Source organism: Colossoma macropomum, unplaced genomic scaffold, assembly GCF_904425465.1.
Source record: "Colossoma macropomum unplaced genomic scaffold, Colossoma_macropomum, whole genome shotgun sequence".
NCBI lineage: Eukaryota > Metazoa > Chordata > Actinopteri > Characiformes > Serrasalmidae > Colossoma > Colossoma macropomum.
The window spans coordinates 4,945-32,730 of NW_023495279.1; the positions used below are offsets into that span (position 1 = coordinate 4,945).

Here is a 27,786-nt window from a genome sequence, read left to right on the forward strand (position 1 = left end):
CACAAACACGTACAGAGAGTCACTCCCACAGAATGAACAGATCAGCGGAGAAACGAAAGTAAAGTCTCTCTTTCTCTGCTCGCTCTGTTCGTCTCTGTGTGCAGTAAAATGGCGGAAGCCGCTCTAAAAACTCTGGACTGTCTAAACTGTCCGATCTGTCTGGATCTACTGAAGGATCCAGTGGCTATTCCCTGTGGACACAGCTTCTGCCTGGACTGTATTAAGGACTGCTGGGCTCAGGGTGATCATTTGGGGGTCTACAGCTGCCCCCAGTGCAGACACAGCTTCACTCCAAGGCCTGTTCTCAACAAGAACACCATGCTGGCTGAACTAGCTGAGGGTCTGAGGAAGACGAGGCTCCAAGCTGCTCCTCCTGCTGGATCTCCTGCTGGATCTGGAGATGTGGAGTGTGACGTCTGCACTGGATCAAAACTCAAAGCTGTTAAGTCCTGTCTGGCGTGTCTGGCTTCTTACTGTGAAGCTCATATTCAGCCTCATTATGAATCTCCTGCATTAAAGAAGCACAAACTGGTTGAAGCCTCCATGAATCTGCAGGAGAAGATCTGCTCTCTTCATGATAAGCTTCTAGAGGTTTTCTGTCGCACTGATCAGCAGTGTATTTGTCTGCTGTGTGTAATGGATGAACACAGTGGTCATAAGACAGTTTCAGCTGCAGCAGAAAGATCTGAGAAACAGGTAAGAGTTTACTGAAAGTCCTGCAGTAGCTGGTTGGATAAATGTGAAGCAGCACCCAGCTGTAATAGCGCACAGTAAAATACGGACCAGGTGATATTAGGGCTGCCAACCGTCCCGTAAACCTATGGGAGAGAAGTATTACAGGTTAAACCCCGCTGTTCTCCCTCAGCCCGTCTGTCATTGTATGTTCAGAACCCAGAGAGTGACTGACGACCAATGAGAAGCGCCGACAGTGTTGCTACGATACGCCAAACAGCAGCGAACTATAAACATTACATCCAGGTGTGTTTATGTAGTCGTGTAGGGCCTTGGTGTTCAGCTGTACAGCCCCGGTTTGCTGTTCGTAACTCGTACAGTGTATGGAGATTAGACGAAGCTGGATTCTTATTCTTATTTTCCGTTCCGCCTTAAATGATGTAACACTTACATTCAGACGCCTGTTCGGTCGCTGTCGTGTAAATGCGGGACTATTTCAGTTCATTGCAAAACGTGCCCACTTGATTTCAGGTCATACATAAACCGAAAAAATGAAATACCCCACTTTTCATAGGAGAATACAAGGAATGCCAGCTTTTTATGGGCAGAAACTGTTTGTAGTTTCAGTTGATAACTACACCAAAAATGTCAATAAAGTAATTTTACTACTTAAATCACTATGCAAATATGAATGTAGTTACAGTACCAGCAAGCTACTGTGAAGTAGTAATAACATTATTATTATTATTATTATTATTATTATTATTAGTTCTATTATTAGTCTTCAGCATTCATAGATACACTGTGATTATTTTTACTATACAAGGGAAAGTGCATCATATTTAAGTCAATGTAACCCCCCCCCTTTAAAAAATTAATTTTAATGTTATGTCTTTAGATACAGTGTAAATGTCTGTTACCGAAGCGTAATGCAGGTGTAAGACTCATCATATTTATTATAGGTCCACAATAGTCGGAGCTCCTCAGCCCAACACTCCAAACACCCTCCACCCCCCAGGTTCCTTATTTCGATTTCTGTAAGTTGGCAAGGTGATATTTAAAAGTGGTGTAACATGCATGTAACATAATTTGTAAATTGCTATGTGGAGATTTTTGATTTTGGGTTAAAAAACCTATTGAATTTAAAGTTTAGTCAAGTAAATTTTGTATAATTCCCTCTTGCACTGTTCAAAAGTTCATTTATGTGGTAAAAGAAAGGCGAGAAACCACAACTGAATGCCCAATGCCACTGACTTTCAATCCCTCAGACGGCACTGCATTAAAAACCGCCACGCTGCTCTGATGGATATCACTGCATGGGCTCGGGAAAACCCTTGTCGAACACAGTTTGTCGTTGCATCTACAAATGCAAGTTAAGACTCTACAATGCACAGTGAAAGCCAGAAACACCCCCGAGTTCTCTGGGCTTGAGCTCTGCTGAAAAGGACTGATGCACGTTGAATATATGTGTTGTGGTCTGATGAGTCAACCATGCTCCTTTTCTTCTGGGCCAAACCAGAAAAGGACCATCCAGATTGTTACCAGCATAAAGCTAAAAAGCCAGCGCCTGCCATGGGTGTATTAGTGGGTGCACATCTGTAAAAGCACCATTAACACAGAAATTTTTTTTTTGGAGCAACATGTGCTGTATTTTAGATGCTGTCTTTTCAGGGACATCCATGCTTATTTCAACACCAAGAAACATTCTGCATGGCTGTGTAATCGAGTGCAGGTGTTAGACTGGCCTGCTCCCATTCAAAACATGTGGCAAAACATGCAAAATACAACAGCAAAGGCCCCCATACAGTTTCACAAGTGAACACTTGTATAACTGAGCAATGGTAAAAAATATAAGCTTTCAAAACTGGATCAATATGTGCCTTCAGTCTTCAAATGCTTACTAAGTGTTGTTTAAAGGTTTGATTGGCATTTCACCTTCTGTCAACTTTTTTCAAACTGGGTTTGTAATATTGCGTTACTTATGTGGCATATTATACAGTTTTGTTCAGAGTATAGTGCTTTTCAAAGTCTGTAAACAAGACTCATTCATAAATCAGCATGTCAGTATGAGTTTTGTTGTATTCTGTCTACAGAAGCAGCTGGTGGAGAATCAGAGAAAATTCCAGCAGAGAATCCAGCAGACGGAGAATAAACTGCAGGAGCTGAGACAGGCTATGGAGAATCTCAGGGTGAGTATACTGACCAGAGGAGATGACAGTATTTGGCTCATGAACAGAGCTAGCCCCTGGGTCAATGGAGCTGTAGGTGTGCCACCAAAATAAATGTACCGGTTAAACACACAGCAGAAAAATCCATATATTAATTCCAAACACAGGAATTAGTTTCTTTCTCCTATTTTTTGAGAACTTATAAAATGCACACATTCGACTTTTCGCTGTGAAAGTGAGGATATTATCGTGCCCTCTCGGTCTCAAACTATATGCTTTTAAACACACACACACACATCATCTAAACCACTTATCCTTCTGGGTCGCGGTGGGGTGCTGGAGCCTATCCCAGCTGTCATTGGGCAGAAGGTAGGATACACCCTGGACAGGTCACCAGTCCATCGCAGGGCAGACAGACGGACAGACACATTCACACACACACACTCACACCTAGGGGCAATTCAGTGTGTCCAATTGGCCTGACTGCATGTTTTTGGACTGTGGGAAGAAACCGGAGTACCCGGAGGAAACCCACGCAGACATGGGGGGAACATGCAAACTCCACACAGAAATGACCCTGGTCGCCCGGCCGGGAATCGAACTCAGGCCATTCTTGCTGTGAGGCAACAGCGCTACCCACCGTGCCACCCTGCTTTTAAACAATGGCTAAATATTAATAAGAGCTAACAACTTGTTAGATGTTAGCAAGCTAGAAAGTGCCAAGCCAAGTACCTGGCTGGCAGACTGTAGCATGAACTAAACTAACTAAATGTGTAAGATTTGCCTGAGTAATATAAAATAAATTAAATGATTGGTGTGGATATTTAGCTAATTAAGTAAAGCTAATATTGCTTGTCTTGCTAAGTCCAAGAAAAACATTAGCTGTCATTATGAAAATAATTACCAATAGCATTATTAATAACATTAGGAAAAGAATGTCAAATTAAACAAAGCCCACTTTCTAGCCCCACTGAGCCCCACTGTGGAGAAGTCAGTGAAAGAGCTGCTTCAGATGAAGCCCCTCCTCTCTGTGTGTCTCCTAACAGCGCTCTGCACAGGCAGCAGTGGAGGACAGTGAGAAGATCTTTACTGAACTGATTGAGTCCATTGAGAGGAGACGCTCTGAGGTGAAAGAGCTGATCAGAGCTCAGGAGAAGACTGAACTGAGTCAGGCTGAAGAGCTCCTGAAGAAGCTGGAGCAGGAGATTGCTGATCTGAGGAGGAGAGACGCTGAGCTGGAGCAGCTTTCACACTCAGAGGATCACATCCATTTCCTCCAGGTAACATCACTGACTCTGATCATCTACAGAAGGCGTGTCAGCCTTTCCACTGGAAGTGCTGTGGATTTACCTTCTTTCGGCCGTTTTATCTAGAAATCTCCATCTGTGTGTTTCATCTCTCTGCAGAGTTTCCAGTCTCTCTCTGCTCCTCCTCAACCTGCAGACTTACCCCGTATCACAATCAGTCCACAGTTCTCCATGGAGGACCTGAAGAAAGCTGTGACTGGAGTGATGGAACGAGTGAAACCAGAAATAGTCAAGTTCTCTGGAGGTAGAATGAATTATGTGAAAAGATTAATCCAAAAGAAGAGAATTGGACTGCTTTATCTTTTTCATTTTCAATAGTCCATAAATTCATTTAATGTTAGATTTGGCTCAGTTCCTCACAAATCCAAGGCTAGAAAACAGACAACAATCATGATGACTTCAATCATGACTTCTTATAGAACAAACTTTAGTTTTATTAGAGCTTCATGACACCAAGCAACACGTTTAAAACAAAGATTTGTCACTATAATGTGTTTAGATATTCCACTGACCACTGGCTACTCTTTTCTGAGCCTCAGTGAAAAATATGGTCTGACGAAATAGAACAGAATTTTACTTTACAACCAATACCTAATCTTACCATCTACACACTTAAAAATGATGGTTCTTTAAGGGTTCTTTAGTAAAGAAAATAGTTCTATATAGGACTGTGAACACTCAAAGAACCCTTTGCATGATTAAAGCGTTCTTTGCATCGTGAAAGCGTTTTTCAGATTGATGGAGAATGTGCAGTAGTAGGTTATATATAGGACCTTTTTGAAAAGGGTTCTGTATAGCACATATATAGTTACAAGCTTGACATTGTTACAATAAAAAACATTTTTGGTTCTATATAGAACCCTTTTTAGAAAGTTTCTATACAGAACCATCTACAGCACATTCTCCATCAGTCTGAAGAACCTGTTCATGATGCGAAGAACCCTGCATGCAAAGGGTTCTTTGAGTGTTACTGGCTGTATATAAACCAATTTTCTTTAGTAAATAATCTTTTTTAAGTGTGTAGGTTTGTCCATCACACTGAGCTCCTTCACAATCACTCTACACTTTATCTTTACCACACTGGCTTCACATCAGTGTATGATTTTGCTTTCTGGCTGATCTCTAAGATTTTCCTGCATTTTCAGGGATTGTATCTTCATCCATGACGCCTGCTACTTGGCAGAAACCACAACAAATCCTTCAGTCACCTGAACCAAAGACCAGAGAGGACTTCCTGAAATGTGAGTATCACAGACTTGCTCAACTACATTCACACATTTACATCCAAAACCTTCCAGCCGTCTCCTTCTCCTGTTTCTTCAGAAGTTCCTCAGACTCAATGTAGCCTAAATAAACACTAAAGATTTCTATGATTTAGCTTATGTAGTGACATATGAGTCCATAGCACTATGTTAATATTAGAAAGCATTTTCTAATATTTGTATCTCCAACACTTAATATCACTTATACATGAGGCTTATCTCCATGTTACCAATTTATTAATCAATATTCCATTTATAATATTTTCCGTTGACAGAAAATACTCCAGAATCAGACGTGACAGTGAGAGAACAGATGTCACACTTCACTAGTGGCGTAACAGTTCAAGATTTCCAGTTTGAAACGATTTTTGACTCTAGCGTCAAGATCTGATTCAGTGTTTTGTATGTGTTAAATATCCTGTAGAGTTTATGTTACTTGATTGTACAGAGCTTTAATTCCATACTACACAGGTTGGTTTGGCTCAAACAAAAAACATTTCAAATGACCTTGTGCAAAATACTGAACTAAAAATATTGAAACATCTTATAAAGTACATAAATAGACAGGATGGACACAGATGGGTAGTTTTAAGGAGCCTATATCATGCAAAAAACAAATTTTGCATGATTTTTTGAAGTAAAAGAGTTTGGCATATATTAACATTGTTAAAACTTTAAAAAGCACAGTTTACACTGAAGCCCATGTGGTACATAAACTAAAACTTAGCTGCCCAAACAGTCCATTTTGAATGATTTGTTTTTGTGATGTCATGAAAAACCAAACTTAAATTTTTGAATGAGGCACAATACAGGACATCCAGTCAGAACAGACCTTATTTACAGTCTTAAAGAGACAGTATCAACACACTGTTTATTTCTCATGACTAAAGAGAGGTGGGAAAGTGATCATGTAAAAATGAATTGTGACTGTTTTTGGTACGTAAACCTACACAAACTTTTTACTGGGACCTCAGGGAGGAAATTAAAATACAAGAAAAATGCAGGATATGGGCTCTTTAAACACTGACAGTGGTTTCCACGAAAGAGAGACACTCAGAAAAGAGCGAGGGGGAACAGTGCTGAATTAAAAACAGACTGACCTGATGCTTTTTGACATTCTTAAGCTTTTGTCCATCCATATTAATAGGAACAGCATTTTCTATTTCTGATCTTTTTCTATTCTATTGTGTTCACTGCACCTGATATTCACTGAGCGCCATGACTTTTTACCAGTTTTAACAGCTCAAAATGCACTTCATTACTTTAACGTCTTGTTGTTTATCTTTTATTGGCTATTTTAATATTTTTTTTTATATATTTTTGCACTAGTTCTACTGTATTTACTATATATTTACTCACTACTGCTGAGCATTTACCATAATTTACTTTTATGAGTTGTTTTATTCTGTGTCTATATTTGTATCCACTTAAAGCACTTTTTGCTGAATATTGTTGTATGAAACGAAATATGTAAATAAAATTATTATAAATAATAGTTTCCAAGAATTAGCTCTAATTTTATTTTCTCTCCTCCATCAGATTCCTGTCAGCTCACTTTGGATCCAGACACAGTACACAGTCGGCTCGCTCTGTCTGAGAGCAACAGAAAAGTGACAGTGATGCGTCAGACCCAAATATACCCTGACTGGACGCTGTTACTGGGAGGTCGAGTTTAGCAAGACTTTTGTTGGTATTGCAGTGTCTTATAAAGGCATCAGCAGGAAAGAAAGAGGTAATAAGTCTGGATTTGGGTGTAATGATCAGTCCTGGAGTCTGACGTTCTCTGGCTCCGTTTTCTATTTCAGACACAATAATTACCAGACTAATTTCCCTGTATATTCCGGCTCCTCCAGAATAGGAGTGTATGTGGATCACAGTGCAGGAATTCTGTCCTTCTACAGCGTCTCTGACACAATGACCCTCCTCCACAGAGTCCACACCACATTCACTCAGCCCCTCTATGCCGGCTTTGGGTTTCATTACTGCCTTAATTTTCTTCGGATCTGTGATCTTGAGTAAAATATAAATAAAAGCTGAACATGTGTTTCATCTACAGTCGTATGTGTGTGAAACTGCGTTACTTTAATAGCTGTTTTGTGTACATATTGGTCTTCAAATGGTTGGAAGGCGACCAAAAGATGAATCAGTATGTAAATGTGACGCACAAGTTTTGTTGGATTTTGTCTACAGAAGCAGTTGGTAGACACTCGGCTGGTGAGTAGATCCCAGCAGAGAATCCAGCAGATGGAGAATAAAGTGCAGGAGCTGAGACAGGCTATGGAGAATCTCAGAGTGAGTACACTGACCAGAGGAGAGGACGACAATAGCTGGCTCCTGACCAGAACCGGGTCAGCCTTTGGGTCTATGGAGTCGTAGGCGGTGTCTGGGCCCCACCAACATAAATTTACCCCTAAACAACAAAATCTGCCCCATATAAACTTTGCAAACTATCGACTGTTATGTTCAGAAGATCTCATTAGGAAAGAGTTTTATTGTGCCGTCTTCGTCTCAGACTGCATGCTAAAAATAATATGAGCCACAAAAGTATGGGCACCCTTGCTCTACGATATTCTGCATTCAGCATATTCAGTTTTTTCTTTGACTCCTGCCTGAGTTAGAGACCAGAGAAGACTTCCTGAAATGTGAGTTTCAATATTGTCGTGTCCAAAGAAAAACATGTACGGCTGAAATAGTAACTTCACAGGACAAGCAAAAACACTGTCACGTTTCAATGCAAGTTAATTTAAAGAGATTTTATTCTAAGTGATTTTAGAGCATTTCTATTGGTCCATGTAAAGGATGGCTTTTGTGTTGAAATGATGTAGAAAAAAATGACAAAGATGGAGATACATGTTTTTCGACAATATGTACGTATGCAAAGCGTTTAAATACCCCCAGGAGGTTTCTAAGGTGTTTCTCGATCATTGCTATGGCATTCCAGGTGGTTGCTAATATGTGCGTATAAAAATGTGCTAGTGTAATATGTCTGTAAGCCTATGTGTATTTTGAAGGTCAGTGTGAGAGGTGTCCCTTGTGAGGTCATTTATGTTACAAACACACACACACACACTATCTAAGCTGCCTATCCTCCTGGGTTCCGGGAGGTGCTGGAGCCTATCCCAGCAGTCACTGGGCAGAAGGCAGGAAACACCCTAGACAGTCCATCACAGGGGTCATCTTTGGTAGGTAGATTGAATTACATAGGGAATATTAGGAAAAAATATGGTTTTCAGGTCAAGCGCACTATTCCCCTATAGGCTCTACGATCCTGCAAAGTTTTGTGGCTGTAGCTCCAAAACTGCAATCTGAGAAAACATATATTAATAAAGAAGCATAGACATAAAACCAACTTAAATATGATGTCTGTGTGTTGCTACTAATCACCCTCTAAAGCCTGAAATAATCATTTAAAAGTCAGAGGCCTCAGTGATGTGGTGTCTAATAATTTAAGTATTAATGCCACATGCATAGACTCAAAATGAAGACCAACAATATACTGATGATGACATGATAACAATAGTCAGCAATTCACTTACATCATCAGAAGACACGTCCTTTACCAAGTTTTGAGAGCTCAGAGACTGAGTGTTCTTTGAAAATGCTTTCAATGGGCTCACAGTCATCCGATTCACTGACTCAGGAAAAGGGACCATTCCCACCAGAGAGGTCTCCAAATTCCCAAAATGTACATAACGTAGCTATAAAGTCAGCATAAGTCAGAAATTCTAACACATCTCCCTTCTATACCATGACATATTTCTGGGTGAATCATGGTATCAGAGAGGGTCTCTTAGCATTTTTTTTTGATGATACATATCATTGGTCAGTATTATAATTCCCTGCCCGCTGGTGCATGGCAATGTAATCAAAACTCAGGTGTTTTATAGGTGAGGCATTCTGACGGAAGATCACCAAAAAACAAGAATTTTGTCTTTTCAGTGATATTATCATGAACTGTGATTAATATGGCCGGGGGCATGATCTAACAAGATAAAAAGGGTCTAATTTGTTTCATTTTGACTTTAAGGGACAACACAGGTACCACAGTAATATCACTTGATGCATTAGTACTGATCTATTATTGCAGTATTACACTGAGATTGTGGCACTGAGTTTAGGGTCAGATAGCTGTGAAACTGCTCCCTCTGCTGGACGCTGAGTTTTAGATCTCGGGAGAGTTGACCACACACTGTACTCACACTGACCTCATATACTTCTGCATGGATGTAAGTAAAATATCAAAAGACATAACTAAACTTCAGAACACAATCATTAGTCTTTTGTAAAGTTTCTATTCTGTGTACTGCTGACCTCTCCTATTAGACAGGCTTGACCGCTGGCTTAAGCTATCTGGCTAACTAAGAATTCTTCCCTTTTGAAAGGCATAGAGACATAAATGTAAGCTGGTCTCCTTTGACCATGTGCTCTTGACTATGCTATGCGAAATATGGGCTTGTTTATATGTTTAATGTTGCTTTGCTAATGTCCATATATATTTTATTGTTCTTGTTCTACGGCACTCTTATGTTGTGTATTTACTCTTTAGGTTTACCATGAAAGTTTATTTGTACAAATGTCAGGAAGCACAAGGTAAGTATACAATAGAGACTTTACATTAATGGACTGTTTGTGGCAATTTAATACTGCTATACATCAGATTTTATATGGATCTAATCGCCATTTTTACCCATCAATCTACACTTAATCACCTTTGATGACGAAGTGAAAACATGTTTTTAGAGTTTTTTGAAAATGTATTAAAAATCAAAAACTGAAAAATCATATTCACAAAAGTATTCAGATCCTTTATTCAATTGTTGAAGCCCCTTTGGCAGCAGCTGCAAGTTTTCTTGCAGAAAGTAAGTATGTAAGGCTAACGAATAACGCCTTGCTCAGGTCTGGGTTAAACCAGTTCATCGTTGGTAAGTGTGATGCCGTTGCGTTTGTCCGACTTTTTTCCTTTAGCACACGAAATTTGAGCTTGTGCTTTAAAACTAGCTAAGTGGTTTAAGTGACTGGCTTTCTAGAGGTTCTTGAATGGCTAGTCAAGGCAACATGCAGCTCTTTTACTGCCCTGTTGTGGCTCCACAGCAGAGTTAGATTTTTAGGTAAAAATAAAATGATCCTCCTTTACAGTACAATAAAACTCTGCTGATCATTCAACACAGTTTAACAATAAATGGTCTTAAACGCTGCAGATAACTGCTCATTCATCGACCTTTAACCCTGAAGTTTGGCGTGCAGACTGCTGGTCAGCACAGCAACGATAACAGTCTCACCTAGCTAGTAGCTAATGAAAAGGCAAAGAGAAATTTTTAAGACGAATATCAATAATTTGGAGATGAATGGACGTTTATGTGCACTCAGCTGGTTTCCTGATACGTTTAATCTGCAATGAGAAACTGTCAAACACTAAAAAGAAGCGAGGCTGAGGTCAGATTCTCGTTTGCCAGTTTCTCATTTGGATTGACTCGTTCCATCTTAAATAGTGCAGCAGTTACATTCAGGCACCTCAGGCACCATTTAAGGTGGAGAAAATTCTAACAAGAAGCTGGCAAATGAGAAGCGACTTCAGCCTCGTAAAACGTCGAGCGTTGAGAGACATTTTACACGAAACTCTTCTACTTTTGAGGAAAGATGGCTCTTCTGAACATTTGGGTTGCCGACCCTGGGCTAGACAGAACTTGGACAATTACACTGGGCCTTCATTCATTCAAGAGTTCTTAAGAGGATTTCCTCCAAAGTTTCTGACATTCACCAAGTTTCTACACACACTCAAGAGCACAAAGGTGTGAACAACTCTGCGGTTTAAGTACACGTCATGAATCTGATGTAACTGACTTGTTCTTAGGACCTTCCTCACAAACAAATTTAAGAAAAAACTTTGGAAGATACTGGTGAATAAGAACCCCTTTGTCAACATGCCAAACAGAACAGTAAAAGAACTCCAGTCAGCCAACACTCAGCTGTAATAAACTGTAAAAAAAGTCATGGGACATAGAGGTTTAGAAGTGACTTACTGATGAAACATGTAATACAAATTGTGTTTAGTTTTGGATTCTTATAATCAAATGTATGTTTATTTGGAGCACAAAGCAGTTTGATTTGAAAGTATGCTCAAATACTGTTTCAGTCATTTACGGTAGCTCCTGGAAACATTTTTGCTGTACTGAAAATGTAATTTCTTGCATGCTATGGATAAAACAGTTATGTGTTCCGATTATTATTATTATTGTTGTGTTTCAAAATTGTAATAAAGAGCAAAATTGTCACAATATAAATAAAACCTTAAAAGGCACCAAGTTTAGAACAAATAGAAGATAGTCGTGGCAGGAGGGGCGTGGCTGAGTGTTAGCTACAGGACAGGGTGGCAGCGAACGTTTCGCCTCAAGAGGGCACCACTGGTGGCAACATCAGTTCAGCTCTTTCTAATGTTTTCTTTTCGTGTGCGAGTCTGATGAGATAAAACAGCACATAAAACATTCTGAATATCAGGCAGTGTATGCCTCTCTACAGCAGACACAGGCACAGATTGGGGAAGTGCACTGCGTCATTTGTAACACTTTGGAGTCAGTCCAGTTTTGAACCTTAACTCCCATCTGGATAGCAGAGGGCTTCAGCGATTAGACCCAGGCTGATTAAACACGAGGCACACTAAGCAAATACAAACCAGTGACTCAGACACACATTGGCAGTTTTTCAACCAACCAGTCAGTTTATTATGCTAGCTGACCACACAAGCCAGATCTCACAGCTTCACTTGTCCGTTCATCACCGGTGAATTTTCATTCACTCAGTAACAAAATGGCCAACCTTTTACTGCTAAACAAGAACCTCGCTGAAGCCTAAATACAGACAGCGTGCTACTTGCGCTACTAGGGAGAGTTGCACACTTGATCAATGCTACGCTGTTTTAAAAGAATGCATATCGCTCTTCTTCACACCGCTTTGGGCCTCTCATGGGCCTCTCTGAAGTTAGGCAGAAGATAAATTCTGATAAATCTGTGGTTAGTACTATGAAGAAGTGGACAACTGACAAAAGACAAGCTACAGGACTGTCTAGAAGATGCTGATTGGAGTCTGTTTGAGCATGCAGTCTATAACCTGGATGAACACACTCAGTGCGTATACATGCACTCAATATTCTGATCATAATCAGATTTCTGCTGTTATTCGAATATTCAAATGGTCATGTAAACACCATACTCTGATATAGGAATCTGATTAAGAAATCTGATAAAGAGAGCTGGATTTTAGCTCAGTAATCAGATTTCGCAGTGCATGTAAACTCTTACTCCGATTTCTATCGGATTTCTGAGTCTGCGTATGCATGAGAACAGACGTTGGATGTCGCGAGATGGCAGCAAAACACTGTTGGAGCAGTGCTAAAACCAAACGTGAAATAAAGCATTTAAATATTCTTCATCTTCTAAATGATGTAAGTTCATATTTTCAGGTAAAATGGCAGGATATCAAAAAAGCCGCAGTATGAAGCTTGAGTTTTATGTTTACGTCACGTCTTGTTCTTTGAGTCTATTGGCTGGTTGCAAAGCAGACTTCCGATTATTCCCTGATTTATGTAGACCCGGAGTTTCCCTTTATCTGGTTACTGAAGTGCATGTAAATGTGTTGATCGGACTACTGACAAAATCTGATTTTCTGCAGTTATCGGATCATTGAGTGCATGCAAACGCACTCACTGACACTGTGACATCTTAAGGCAGCTTCTGTGAGGACATTTGTGTTACTATGGTATCAAATTCAATACAGGGACGACAAGCCCTGGTTCAGTTTTAAGGTCAGACAGTTTTGTTGGCCCAATGAGGTGGCACATAGAAGTGGAGCCTGCACTGGATATCTAGGAAGAGAATGAGTGCCGACTCTCAAATAGTGTTTCAGCCTCCTGTCTGAAGGTTTGGGCTGACCACCTTGCACCAGTCTCCACACTGATCTTGAACAATACCTTCCTGCTTCAAAGGCCTTTCAGAGACTGGTAGTACCACACCTGAAGGAGGGCACGAATTCATGTTAGACCTACTGCAGTTCGCATAATAAGCCATTAACAAGAATCCTGTTTTTGGACTTGATGCCATTCGCTGTCCTCCTTGCCCTTTTCAAGACATCATTTCACACCACTGTTTGCCATCACATCCCAAGAAAGGCCCCAGCAAACTTGAATGCATGCCCCTACCGTACCAGACTTTGTGCATGAGGACCCAAGAGAATTCTGTAGACTGAAGCTGGTTACAGAAAACATCTTGCCTGAAAATGCTACTAATCAGACTTAGCAGATTCTCTTAGACCACCTCAAGCTAGAAGCAAATCTAATTGCTGATTACTACAGCAATAGCAGATACTCATAAGCACACATCATGCAGGCTTTTACACAGCATTATGGGCAACCCCTTAAGTATACCAGGGCCTTCAGCAGTAACAGCTATAGCACATTCCACCAAGTTAACCTTCTGTCAGAGGATAAACTTCTTTGATTTATCTGGAGAGACTTGGACAAGGACAAAACCCCACAGCAAATTTTGCTGTTTGGAACCACTTGCAGTCCCTGCTGTGCCACCTCTGCCCTGCAAAAGCATTTATTTTTTTTATGTAGCTAGAGCTCTGGCTTCTTCAGGACAAAGCAGACACTCGGGAGAATGCCCTGAGGCTAGGGTAGTACTTTGAGTAGTTCTGTGGCAACTATATACAACACTTGCAAAGTCATAGCCAGCCAATATGACCACCTTGACTACCGTATTCCCTTCAGAACTAGAGCAATGGTTCTTTTACAATGGTTGTGGGACTAAATGGAGAAATGGGATCCCCTGTTGCCAAGAGACTCAATGCCTGGCAGTCTTGGGCATCTTGAACATATTACATTCCCTAGATGCTGTGTAAGTACTGAGATGGACACATCAAACCCCATCAGAGACATGAGTCAGAGAGGGCCTACGGCTCAGTGACTTATCTCTGCGTCATTCATTACTGCCCGTTTCAGAGTTGCACCAAAATGTCAACAGTTGATGCACAGGTTAGGACTGTGTGTGGCGCTAATTGGTGCCAAGCTTGCATTGGTCTTTTATCAAGAGTTTACCCTAGAAATTCACCAGCAGATATTGCTGACTGACTCTACCACAGTCCTCACTTGCCTCTCTTTTGAGTCTTTGTCAACATGCATATGGCAGAAATCCAAGATCTAACCAGCCCCGACTCATAGACGTATGTTGACCCCACCCACAACCTTGCTCCGGGATCTTGTTCAACACACCAGATGGAACTCCAGCCCCTCATACCTAAAGCAGCCACCAGAACTCTGGCCCAAAATGGTGCCATCATTAGTTATGGTTGATGATGAGGAGTATAAGAAGCCCAGCTGCAGCTTTACTACTAACATCTCTGCAATTACTCAGTACTCAACCTTCAATGAGCTTTTAGATGCAACAGAGAGGCTTCCTGAGGCAGCAGATAGCATAGAGTATCTTTTAACACTAGACTATTAGGCAGTTCAACTTGCCCTGAGTCAGCAGTCTTAGAAAGACGGCTTTGATCATGAATACAGTGCAATGTAGCAGCCAACTCGTCACTCTATTGTCAGAATTAGACACCACAACTGACCTAATTTCACTGAATTACCAAATTATTATTTAAGGACTTTGATTGCTAGCTTCATCATTGCAGGTCTGAATGAGCCTTTGTTGAAGTACTGGGTCAGTATTGGATTCTGCAGAGGCAGATTCATCTATTCATCATGACCAGCGATGCTGTGTTGACTGTCAAATATGAAGAGGCAAGCCCAGACTACCTGACATCTCCACCACTGCAACTATGATGATGCTTATTGCCCAAATATTCCACTCCACATTTAGAGATAGTCCTTACTTGCTGAAGACTGGGAGTCAGTATGAAAAGAGGTGGGGTATGCTGTTCAAGTTCCTTACTACTCAAGAGGTGCAAGTTGATCTCTTTACAGCATGAAATGGATCTCCAACTTCCTCAAGCCCTTTGCCCTGTGGAACGGGTCTCTGCAAAGTCTCTCCAAATACTACAACTCCAATATATTTTGACTGCAAGATTAATTTCTAATTATGTTAATGCATATTTTGTCTACAGAAGCAGCTGGTGGTGACTCAGAGCGCATTCCAGCAGAGAATCCAGCAGACCGAGAATAAACTGCAGGAGCTGAGACAGGCTATGGACACCGTCAGGGTGAGTGTACTGACCAGAGAGGAGCTAGCCAGTTTAACAGCCAGCCAGTGAAGCCAGCCAGTGAAGTTCAGCACTTGCACAGGGCTCTACTCCAGTTAGCTTCCCAGCTTCACTGACCCAAGATGCTTCTGATAAAACCCTCCACGCTATGTGTCTCCTAACAGCGCCCTGCACAGGCAGCAGTGGAGGACAGTGAGAAGATCTTTACTGAAGCAATTCAGTCCATTAAGAGGAGACTCTCTGAGGTGAAAAAGCTGATCAGAGCTCAGGAGAAGACTGAACTGAGTCAGGCTGAAGAGCTCCTGAAGAAGCTGGAGCAGACGTTTGCTGATCTGAGGAGGAGAGATGCTGAGCTGGAGCAGCTTTCACACTCAGAGGATCACATCCATTTCCTCCAGGTAACATCACTGACTCTGATCATCTATAGTAACACAGTAGAAAGCATGTCCGTCACAAAGGGGTTTCCATTAGAACCACTCACAACCTCTTCTCAGTAAAGTTTGTTTCAGCTCTTGAAAGTTCAGTCTAACTCCATCTGTGTTTTTCATCTCTCTCAAGAGTTTCCAGTCTCTCTCTGCTCCTCCTCAACCTGCAGACTTACCCTCTATCACAGTCAGTCCACTGTTCTCCATGGAGGAACTGAGGAAAGTTGTGACGGGAGTAATGCAGCGAGTGGAACTGGAACTGGTCAAACTGTCTGGAGGTATACTGAATAATGTTAAAAGATTCATCCCATATGAATTAAATTAAATAGGAATTAAATTTCTTTGTTTCTTTTTGAATAGTCCTTAATGCTCTTATGCCAAAGACAAGAGAGGACTTCCTGAAATGTGAGTATCACAGACTTGCTCAACCATATATATTTGGTTCCCTCTTTACTAGCTATGTTTACACCTACACTTAGTGGTGTCCCTAACTGGAATTTTCTCTGGTTTTCATTTAATTAGTTAATTCTAACAAACCTTATAGGCTAAAAAAAAAAAGAAAGAAAGTCCTAAGCTGCATTAGATGTGGTGTGTGTTTGAGGGGGTATCACCTGGTTGGCAGTATATCCAAATATTTTCAAGAAGATTATTATTTTTAAATATTGACAAGTCCTCATAACATGTGGGCTTAATTGTTAAGTCATTGTGTCTGACTCCATTTCCCCAGTGGAGGTCACTGGGGTAGTTGCCAAGTTCCTTGGTGACTTGCCACCAAGGAACTTGCCAACTACCTCAGTGACCTCCACTGGGGAAGTTGGCAAGTTCCTTGGTGGCAAGTCACCAGGGATGGGTGAAATTAGCCCCGAAGTGCTTAAAGGTCTGGATGTTGTGGGCTGTCATGGCTGACATGCCTCTGCAATTTTGCATGGACCTCAGGAACAGTACCGTCAGACTGGCAGACCGGGTTGGTGGTCCCTATTTTTAAGAAAGGGGACCAGAGGGCATGTGCCAACTATCGGCGTATCACACCGCTCAACCTCCCTGGGAAAATTTATGCCAAGGTGCTGGAAAGGAGACCCTGACTGATAGTCGAACCTCAGATTGGGGAGGAACTATGCAGATTCCATCCCAGCTGTGGAACAATGGACCAGCTTTTCACCCTCTCGCAGATTGTTGAGGGGCATGGGAGTTTGGAAACCCAGTCTACATGTGTTTCATGGACTTGGAGAAGGCTTACGACAGTGTTCCCCGAGGTATTCTGTGGGAGGTCCTTTGGGAGTTTGGGGTGCTGACATACTACTGACATTCAATCTCTGTACACCCAGAGTGAGAGTTGTGTCCATATACTTGGCATTAAGTCAAGCTCGTTCAGTGTTAGTGTTGGACTCCACTAAGGTTGTGCCTGGTCTCCACTTCTTTTTGTGATATTAATGGACAGAGTGTCAAGGAGTAGCCAAGGTCAGGAGGGCATTATGTGTGGAGACCGGAGGGTGTTGTCTTTGCAGTTTGTGGATGATGTTGTCCTTTTGGCTGGATCACATGGTTGCGTCCAGCACTCACTGGAGCGGTTTGCAGCTGAGTGTGAAGTGGTTGGTATGCAAATCAGCACCTCTGAGTCCATGGTCCTAGGACAGAAAAGAATGGCATGCCCACTCCAGGTAAGGGGAAAGGATCTGCTCAGGTGGAGGAGTTTTGTATCTCGGGGTCTTGTTCACAAGTGATGGGGAGAGGGATTGGAGATCGGCCGCAGGCTGGGACAGGCGGCAACAATAATGCAGTCTCTGTACTGGACTGTAGTGGTGAAGAGGGAGTTGAGCCTAAGGCAAAACTCTCTGTTTACCGGTCGGTGTACATCCTGACCCTCACCTGAGAGTGGCTCAGTAGTGTGTATCAGGCACAACAGTGTTGCTGGGGTTCTAATGCTGATTTGCTAGGCTGAGTCAAAGAGACACTCTCACACCTACCAACTCCGACTAAACTTGCTCACTCAGCCACAATAGCACTAGACCTATTGCTGGGCACACTGCAAAAAACTTAAAGCAACTATAAACCATCAACACTCTGTCGGAGCTAACAGCCTGTTGGACATGTCAGGAGGATCTTCATGTCAGACAGATCCTTCGTGTGACTTTTGGGTTGAAAAATAGTTCTCCAGTCACAAAAGTTCAGCCAAAAGCAGCTAACCAAACACCAATGAAGAGCTATAGAACATAAATCATATGGGGGTAAAAAAGGCTTTCTATTTGTATACCTATAAGGTTCCAAAAAAGGTAGGTGTATCTGAAGTGACCAGTAAGTATGTGGCTATATTACAGCCCTTATTATCAGCCCCATACTACAGTTTCTACAGTGGCCCCTCAGCCAGACTCAGTAAAGCCTATACAGAGATCCCTCTAGGATTGCTGGCAACTTTAATTAAGAATAGGCTATTGAAAAATCTTTTAAAAACATAATCCAGTCTTTAAGTGCGATAAAACTGTTCAATGAAAGGCATTCATTTAAAAAATTCATATTTTTCAAAAAACCCAACAGTTATCGTCAACCCTTTAAGTAAATTAAATTGCTTTTCCTATTTCTATTTTTATATGTTTGTGACTGTCATTAATACTAATTATTAGTATTAGTAGTTAGTTATTTACCAGCTGTAAGAACTTGAAATTCACCTATTGTACCCTAAAATTTACTTGAATAGGATATATTATCTGTCTTGGTTTGGGCAGGTTGTGTTAAGCTCTTCAATTTGCATGACAGTGTATGAAAGGCAATATTTGAAAAGCATGAAGAAATAATAAATAATACATGAGGGATAACAGTGTTAAAGAGATAGTACTAACATTCTTTTCCTCTCCTCCACCAGATTCCTGTCAGCTCACTCTGGATCCAAACACAGCAAACAGAAAACTCGCTCGGTCTGAGAGGAACAGAAAAATGACAGTGATGCATCAGACTCAAACATATCCTGATCATCCAGAGAGATTTGACAGCATGCAACAAGTTTTCTGTAGAGAAAGTCTGTCTAGATGCTGTTACTGGGAGGTTGAGTTTGTCATGGGTAATTTTAATATTGCTGTGTCTTATAAAGACATCAGCAGGAAAGGGGAAGGTAATGACTCTAAATTTGGGTGTAATGATCAGTCCTGGAGTCTGATCTGCTTTGGCTCCAGTTTCTCATTCAAACACAATAATGAACAGACTGAACTCTCTGTGAACTCCAGCTCCTCCAGAATAGGAGTGTATGTGGATCACAGTGCAGGAATTCTGTCCTTCTACAGCGTCTCTGACACAATGACCCTCCTCCACAGAGTCCACACCACATTCACTCAGCCCCTCTATCCCGGATTTGCGGTTTATATTTATGATCACTTTCTTCGAATATGTGATCTTAATTAAAATGTGCTTTGTCAGAACACAAACACTGCAAAAAGAAAGACATGTTGAAATCATCTTGAATCTAGTCAATACAGCAATTAATAAAATGTTTAAAACAAGCAAAATGATTGCCCATTTCACAAGATCACTTTAATACACTACTTAAAACAAGTAAAATGCCTAAATTACAATATATATTATATATAAATTGCTAAAAATATCAAGTTTTTTTAAGATGACCTCAAATTTCAAATCTCATGAATTCTTACTTTATTTAATATATTACATATCGCTGTTCTCAGGAGAAAACCTTGTATCTCCATTTTTGATGTTTTTTCAGTTTTTGACATAATTTGAAAAAATCTGTTGCCTTTTTGTCTGTAAGTTTCATGATGAATGGACTAAAAGAAATGACCCAAAATGACTTGAAAAAATGTCTGGTTCCACTGACTTACATTAAAAGTAAAGTCGTTTTTTTCATTCCCCTGTAAAGTTATCATTTTGGAGATTTTTCTTCTGACAACATTAAAATATTATGAACTCTCCATGTATGTGCATAGTATGAATGAAATGAGGGTGAAGAGCGCAATTAATGAGAATGACATACAATGTGTTTCGAACCACCCCTGCCTCACTTCCTGCCTATAATATAGCTAGTTTCACCCCTCAGCGTCTTGTATCTCCCTCCCAACATAACTCATATCAAACTTGCGTATATAATTTGGATATCTTAAAGAGTTTATATCTGCATATTTTGTGTTGGCATAGTGCATATAGTGTGTATTATAATGTGTTTATGTTGTAGGTTTGTCACTTTATTTTTGTGGAGGACAGTGCACTTATGTTTGTTAAGGTGTTTATTTTGTGTATTTACTACTGTGGAAATGTGATGTGACAATAAAAGTGATTTGATTTGACTCAATGGCTTAGTAATGCCTTTCAGGTTTCTCAAACGCTAGAGGGCGCTCCCGAGCGAGTCCAAAATAAATGGATTAAGATGGACCATTTGAGCAAAATCAGAGTTTATAAATGCTTAAACATTTTAATGTAAAAGAATACAATCATTTCTTGAACACAGTTTAAAACGCCGCCTCATGTATGTCCATGACGTCTGCGAGTGTGAACAGCCAATAAGCTGCTCCACTCGCCAACCAATCAGCACTCAGTAGCAGTAATGCCAGCGTCCTGCTGCCCAAAACCCATTTACTGTAGAAAAAAGGAAACATATAGGTAAGTTTTCTTTGATTGTTTTAGTGAAATACATCCTTCTAATTTCTAAAATTAAGGAAAGTTCTGGTTCAGTGATTAGAAACTTATAACTTTCCGTTTTTAGTCATTGAGCTCCATTTACTCCCATTCATTGAGGACTCGCTCGCAGGCACCCTCTGCTGTTTTGCAGTCCTGTTTTTGATATAACGGAGGGGATAGGAAGTGGCCAGGCTCCTCATAAACTGGCTTTATTAATACCTGGAAATGTATTGTGTTTGCCAGGGGTCAGTAACATGCGGATCTTTTACTGCCCTCTTGCGGCTCCACAGCAGAATTAGATTTTTAGGTTAAAATAAAATAATCCTCCTGGGCCGTAACAAGAAGCTTTACTGAGCCTTCTAACATGCAGTTTCAACAATAAATGGTCTTAAATGCTGCTAATTCCCCCTTTAACTCTGAAGGTTGGCTCACAGACTACTGATCACACAGTAACGCAGACAACAACCTCACCTAGCTAGTAGCTAAAGAAATGGCAAAGGAGAGGAAGATTTAAGACCGACATCAGTAATTTAGAGAGCATGGGCAGTCTTATTTGCATTTTTAAGCATTTGAGCTGGTTTCCTGATACATTTAATCTGCAAAGACAAACTGTCAAATACTAAAAAGTCGCTTGTTTGAACTTTCCTGTTCCATCTTAAATGGTGCAGTTACATTCTGGCGCCTCAGGCACCATTTAAGGTGGAACAGGAAAATTTGAACAAGAAGCTAGCAAATGAAGGGAATTCAGCCCTGTAAAAAAACCTGAACGCTAAGAGACATTTTACAGGAAACTATTCTACTTTGTGGAAATGTTTCCTGCCGGAGATGCGAGAAAAGCGGCTGTAGCTGGGCTAAAGCTTTAAACAGAGCAAAGTAAGTCTGCGTTTTCATTTCTATTATATTTTTAGCCTTTACTAGTACATCAGCACATACTGGGACATATTTACAGCCACGATGTTGCGGCTCTCAGGGTGGATTGATTATTGTTAAAAGGACAAAATAGCTCTTAATATTTAGGTTGCCGACCTCTGGTGTTAGCTGTCAGCAAGTGGACCAGCAATGTTATAGAGGTAAGCTAAGACAAAGCGCTTAGCCAAGAGGCAAATACTCACTGTGTCCCCTCAGCAGGTCTCTTTTTCCGCTTTGGGCGCAACCAAGTTTGTTAGCACCAGAGACCAAATTTTTACATCAAATCAGTATTAATAATAGGAAAACACCTAAAAATGTATTATATGTAATAATATGTAATATAATTATTTATTAATAATAAGCAATAACAATAAAAAAATAATGTAATGTTTAAAAGTAAATCGTTTCATTTAACACTCCAGCGTTTTCCTGCAAGTTCACTAAAGCAGTTCCTCTCCTCACAGGTTGGTGGCGCTGCTTCATTTTCTGAGAAAAATGCAGGTTGTGATTTTGATCAGAGACGTTATAAGGGCTTTGTTTTTATTCCGTTTAATATTCATTTTAATACATTTCTAAATTAAATAGAATCGAGCACAGCTCTTCTGTTTCTCTTATTTACAGATACAAGCAGCAGTAATGTAACAGACATCAGCTGGTGGAGTGACTTTAATGCCGTCCTCCGTTTTTCATCCATGTTGTTTTCTCCCAATCTCATTGGTTCATGAGCTCAAACACGTACAGAGAGTCACTCCCACAGAATGAACAGATCAGCGGAGAAACGAAAGTAAAGTCTCTCTTTCTCTGCTCGCTCTGTTCGTCTCTGTGTGCAGTAAAATGGCGGAAGCCGCTCTAAAAACTCTGGACTGTCTAAACTGTCCGATCTGTCTGGATCTACTGAAGGATCCAGTGACTATTCCCTGTGGACACAGTTACTGTCTGGACTGTATTAAGGACTGCTGGGCTCAGGGTGATCAGAGGGGGGTCTACAGCTGCCCCCAGTGCAGACACAGCTTCACTCCAAGGCCTGTTCTCAACAAGAACACCATGCTGGCTGAACTAGCTGAGGGTCTGAGGAAGACGAGGCTCCAAGCTGCTCCTCCTGCTGGATCTCCTGCTGGATCTCCTGCTGAATCTGGAGATGTGGAGTGTGACGTCTGCACTGGATCAAAACTCAAAGCTGTTAAGTCCTGTCTGGTGTGTCTGCTCTCCTTTTGTGAAACTCATATTCAGCCTCATTATGAATCTCCTGCCTGCAAGAAGCACAAGCTGGTTGAAGCCTCCATGAATCTGCAGGAGAAGATCTGCTCTCTTCATGATAAGCTTCTAGAGGTTTTCTGTCGCACTGATCAGCAGTGTATTTGTCTGCTGTGTGTAATGGATGAACACAGTGGTCATAAGACAGTTTCAGCTGCAGCAGAAAGACCTGAGAAACAGGTAAGACTTCACTGTAAGTCCTGCAGTAGCTGGTCTGTCAACATGCAAAGCAGCACAGTGAGTGAACTTCAGCCAGACGCACACAGCTGTAAAACAACACAGTGATAGATGAAATTAGTGGTGTAATATGCATGTAACAGAATTTGTATGGAATGTGTAGTTTTTATGCTCACTTAGTGTGTGTAATGGACAAAAACAGTGGACAAATCCTTAAAAGGAGCCTTATTAATATAACACTGTATCCCTTATATGGTATATACAGTACTTTTCAGATTGCAGTACTTTTTCACTTTTTCAGTGTTTGACCAGTTCATAAATCAGCATGTAAATATGAATTTGTTGTATTTTGTCTACAGAAGCAGCTGGTGGAGAATCAGAAGAAATTCCAGCACAGAATCCAGCAGGCCGAGAATAAAGTGCAGGAGCTGAGACAGGCTATGGACAATCTCAGGGTGAGTATACTGACCAGAGGAGAAGACAATATCTGGCTCCTCAAAAGAGCCACCCCTGGCTCAATGGAGCTGTAGGCGTCCCACCAACATAAATTTACCTAAAAATTCAAATGAAACAGCTCTATTTCCATGAAAAAAGCCATTAACTTTAGCTACTGTCATAAAATTAACTACCAACAGTGTTACGAATAACATAAGGAAAAGAATGTCAAATTAAACAAAGCCCACTTTGCAAACCCCACTGTGGGAAAGTCAGTTAAAGAGCCGCTTCAGATGAAGCCCCTCCTCTCTGTGTGTCTCCTAACAGTGCTCTGCACAGGCAGCAGTGGAGGACAGTGAGAAGATCTTTACTGAACTGATTGAGTCCATTGAGAGACGACGCTCTGAGGTAAAAGAGCTGATCAGAGCTCAGGAGAAGACTGAACTGAGTCAGGCTGAAGAGCTCCTGAAGAAACTGGAGCAGGAGATTGCTGATCTGAGGAGGAGAGACGCTGAGCTGGAGCAGCTTTCACACTCAGAGGATCACATCCATTTCCTCCAGGTAACATCACTGACTCTCTCATCATCTACAGAGTGTGTGTCCCACACAAAGTTCTTTCCATTATAAGTGTAAATTTCTCAGCTCTAAAAAGCTAAATCTGTGTTTCTTTATCTCTCTGCAGAGTTTCCAGTCTCTCTCTGCTCCTCCTCAATCTGCAGACTTACCCCGTATCACAATCAGTCCACAGTTCTCCATGGAGGAACTGAAGAAAGCTGTGAATGGAGTGATGGAACGAGTGAAACCAGAAATAGTCAAGTTCTCTGGAGGTGGAATAAATCATGTGTACAGACTAATCCTATGGAAGAGAATATAATTCTATTATCTTCATTTTCAATAGTCTGTAAAGCCTTTTCATGTCAGATTGACAGAATGTCTCACAAATCCAAGTCTAGAGGATCACAGTCACATAGACGTCTTATAGAATAAACTTTAGCTTTATTGGAGCTTCAAGATACCAAACAACACATTTTAAAGAAAGATTTGTATGTTAGCCAAGATTTTAATCATTATTATAATGTATTTTCCCATTCCATTGACCATTAGCTACTCATATAATTTGATAAATGACAACATGTTTATATTTATAATTATATGATAACTTATTATTTGATAGACTAGACCAGTATTTGTCCCACAAACTTTACCTGATCTTCCCAAAGATTATGTCGATTATCCTGACCCCCATCAGGGTCACTCCACACTTTATCTTTTACCACACTGGTTCCACACCAACATATGATTTTGCTTTGTGGCTGTTGTGTAAGATTTACTTCATTTTCAGGGATTGTATCTTCATCTATGACGCCTGATACTTGGCAGAAACCACGAGAAATCCATCAGCTACCTGAACCAAAGACCAGAGAGGACTTCCTGAAATGTGAGTATCACAGATTTACTCAACCACAGACACACATTTACATCCAAAACCTTGATCTGTATATTTATTCCTCACAATGTCCTTCTCTGGTTTCTTCAGAAGCTCTTCAGACTCAGTGTGGCTTAAATATAGGTTAAACATTGTTATGATGTAGCTTAAATAATGACATTCAAGTCCACAGTAATTCCTGTAATGTTACCACTGAGCTAATATTAAAAAAGTCATTTCAAACATTTGTATCTGCTTCATTCAACATCACATGTGATGAACATGTTTTTTCAGTTTGTAGCCACATTATCGATTTAGCAGTGAATATCATCCATAAATGATATTTTATATTTACAGAAAATACAAATCAGACGTGATAGTGAGAGAGTTGATGTTACATCCACTAGTGGTGTAACAATACATTTTCCAGTTTGATAGATTTTTTGGTTCTAGCATCGAAATCTGATTCAGTTTTTGATTTGTGTTAAACGTCCTGTAGAATTTATAGTGCATGATTGTACAGAGCTTTAATTCTTTACTACACAGATTGGCTCGAAAAAAAAAAAAACATGTCCTTGGGCAAAATAGTGGTCTCATCAAGCATCTTACAAAACATGAGAATGGACGAGATGCACACATATGCCTTATTCTAAAGAGCCCATCTCATACAAAACCAAATTTCCACACTTTTTAAAGTTAAAGAGTTTTTAGTGTATTATGTTAATACTGTTAAAGTTTCAGAACGCGCCGTTCACCTACAACTCCATACAGTCCATATTTGGAAACTAAGCAGCAAAACAGCCCATTTTGAATGATGTCTTTTTATGATGTCATCAAAAACCAAATAATTTACATATACCTGACGATTCAGCCTGCAGCAGTTTAGCTCCACTCATTCATGCTGAAAGGGGAGGGAGTGTTTTAGCCTGGACTGCTTTTTGAATGAGGCACAATACAGGACAGCCAATCAGAACAGAGCTCATTTACATATATCAGTCTTAATGACCCAATATTATCAGCTTGTTTAATTCTTATGGATAAAGCAATGTTGGAAAATGGCCATGTGAAAAAAATGAATTATGGATGGTTTTGGTACATAAAACCAAATAAAGATCATAAGTGGACCTCAGGGGGAAAAACAGAATCCAAGAACAATGTAGGATATGAACCCTTTAAACAGTAACACTGACTTTCACAAAAGAGAGACCCTTGGGAAAAGTGGGAGGGGCTTAAACAACCACAAAACTCTGGTTTAAATTTTGATACACTGTTTCAGTGATTAATATTTTAGAATTTTCGTTAATTTATTGAAATTGTTACGCTCTCACATTTCACTGCCCGTTTTCCAGCAAGAATGCCTAGAAGTCGTGGTCTTCAGGCCTCAGATATCAAAAATATAAACTGCTTATGTATTTGACCATGTGTTAAAATCAATGCTAAATTAAAAACAGACTTACTTGATTGTTTTTGACGTTCGTAAGATTTAGTTCCTCCACGTAAATTGAAATAGCATTTTCTATTTCTGTTCTTCTTCTATTCTATTATGTTCACTGCACCTGATATTCACTGTGTGCCAAGACTTTTTACCAGTTTTAACAACTCAGTATGCACTTCATTACTTTAGCGTCTTGTTGTTCATCTTTTACTGTTCTCCTTTGAGTTTTTTATTTTATGTATTTTTGCGCTAGTTTAAGTCATTATTTTACTATATTTATTATGTATTTACTCACTGCTGCCTATCATTTACCATGACATTTACTGGGGGTTTTGTTCTGTGTCTTTATTTGTTCTTAACCCCTTAGAATGCCAGGCTTATTACATACTAAGGATTATTATTCAGTAACGACAGAGACTCCAATGCAAACCGACTGAGCTATTTAGTTTTAGAAGTGTGTAGTAAACTTTTGTTCATTTAAGGTGATAAATCAGTTTTATCTGCATATCAGTGTGTGAATGGTGATGTGTAAATAAAGTTATAATTAATCATTTAAGAAATGATATCAATGTTATTTTCTCTCCTCCATCAGATTCCTGTCAGCTCACTCTGGATCCAAACACAGTACACAGAGAGCTCGCTCTGTCTGAGAGGAACAGAAAAGTGACAGTGATGCGTCAGACTCAAACACATCCTGATCATCCAGAGAGATTTGATGGAGTACAGCAAGTTCTCTGTAGTGAAAGTCTGACTGGACGCTGTTACTGGGAGGTCGAGTTTAGCATGAAAGATGTTGATATCGCAGTGTCTTATAAAGGCATCAGCAGGAAAGGAAAAAGTACTGAGTCTGGATTTGGCTCTAATGATCAGTCCTGGTGTCTGATCTGCTTCTACTCCAGTTTCACTTTCAAACACAATAATAAACAGTCTAAACTCTCTGTGAACTCCAGCTCCTCCAGAATAGGAGTGTATGTGGATCACAGTGCAGGAATTCTGTCCTTCTACAGCGTCTCTGACACAATGACCCTCCTCCACAGAGTCCACACCACATTCACTCAGCCCCTCTATCCTGGATTTGCAGTTTATGGTGGTGGTAATGTTCTTCAGATCTGTGATCTTAAATAAAATACAAGCAAAAGCTGAACATGTGTTCATCTACAGTCGTATATGGCTGACTAAAAAAACTACAAATCTGACAGATTATTAGAAACAACATATAATGCAGCAGCTTTAAATCTGTCCTGTAAAACTAAAATAAACTGAACATTTTACTTAAATCACAATATTCATATTATGGTTTTGCTTTATTAGAACACAAACACTGCAAGTCATGCTATATCAATATATCAATATAATGTTGTCTATTCACTAAATATGATTTAAATCATTCAAAACGTCCTGAAATGTCTAACCAATATTCAAGACAGTGGATTAGAATTTTGGAATCAATGGTTTAAAAAGCTGCACTAAGATCCAATGAGACCAGAATAGAAGGACTT

General features: G+C 40.3%; 1 protein-coding gene across 6 annotated transcripts; it reads left to right on the top strand.

Moving 5' to 3' along the window:
- LOC118801528 (tripartite motif-containing protein 16-like) lies at positions 1-27,570 on the top strand. 6 transcript variants are annotated; one of them, XM_036561835.1, is made up of 7 exons: positions 12-696; positions 2,766-2,861; positions 3,887-4,120; positions 4,247-4,391; positions 5,293-5,388; positions 6,949-7,049; positions 18,993-19,649. In XM_036561835.1, the coding sequence occupies exons 1-7, from the start codon at positions 109-111 to the stop codon at positions 19,422-19,424; spliced, it is 1,692 nt and encodes a 563-aa protein (XP_036417728.1). In that variant the 5' UTR covers positions 12-108; the 3' UTR covers positions 19,425-19,649. The 6 variants fall into 6 exon arrangements, with proteins under 6 accessions (XP_036417731.1, XP_036417732.1, XP_036417730.1 ...); XM_036561834.1 differs by lacking the exon at positions 18,993-19,649 and adding an exon at positions 26,981-27,570 and having other exon boundaries at positions 14-696; XM_036561838.1 differs by lacking the exons at positions 2,766-2,861; positions 3,887-4,120; positions 4,247-4,391; positions 5,293-5,388; positions 6,949-7,049 and adding exons at positions 15,514-15,609; positions 15,774-16,007; positions 16,168-16,312; positions 16,395-16,439 and having other exon boundaries at positions 1-696; positions 18,892-19,697.
- Positions 27,571-27,786: the final 216 nt, after the last annotated feature.

What these genes read in the sequence shown, in the direction of transcription:
- LOC118801528 (XM_036561833.1), top strand. Translation starts at nt 22,395, where the DNA reads ATGGCGGAAGCCGCTCTAAAAACTCTGGACTGTCTAAACTGTCCGATC. An exon ending in CAGAAAGACCTGAGAAACAG is followed by an intron (nt 22,995 to 23,350) that starts GTAAGACTTCAC and finishes TTTTGTCTACAG; the next exon opens with AAGCAGCTGGTGGAGAATCA. An exon ending in ATCACATCCATTTCCTCCAG is followed by an intron (nt 23,988 to 24,108) that starts GTAACATCACTG and finishes ATCTCTCTGCAG; the next exon opens with AGTTTCCAGTCTCTCTCTGC.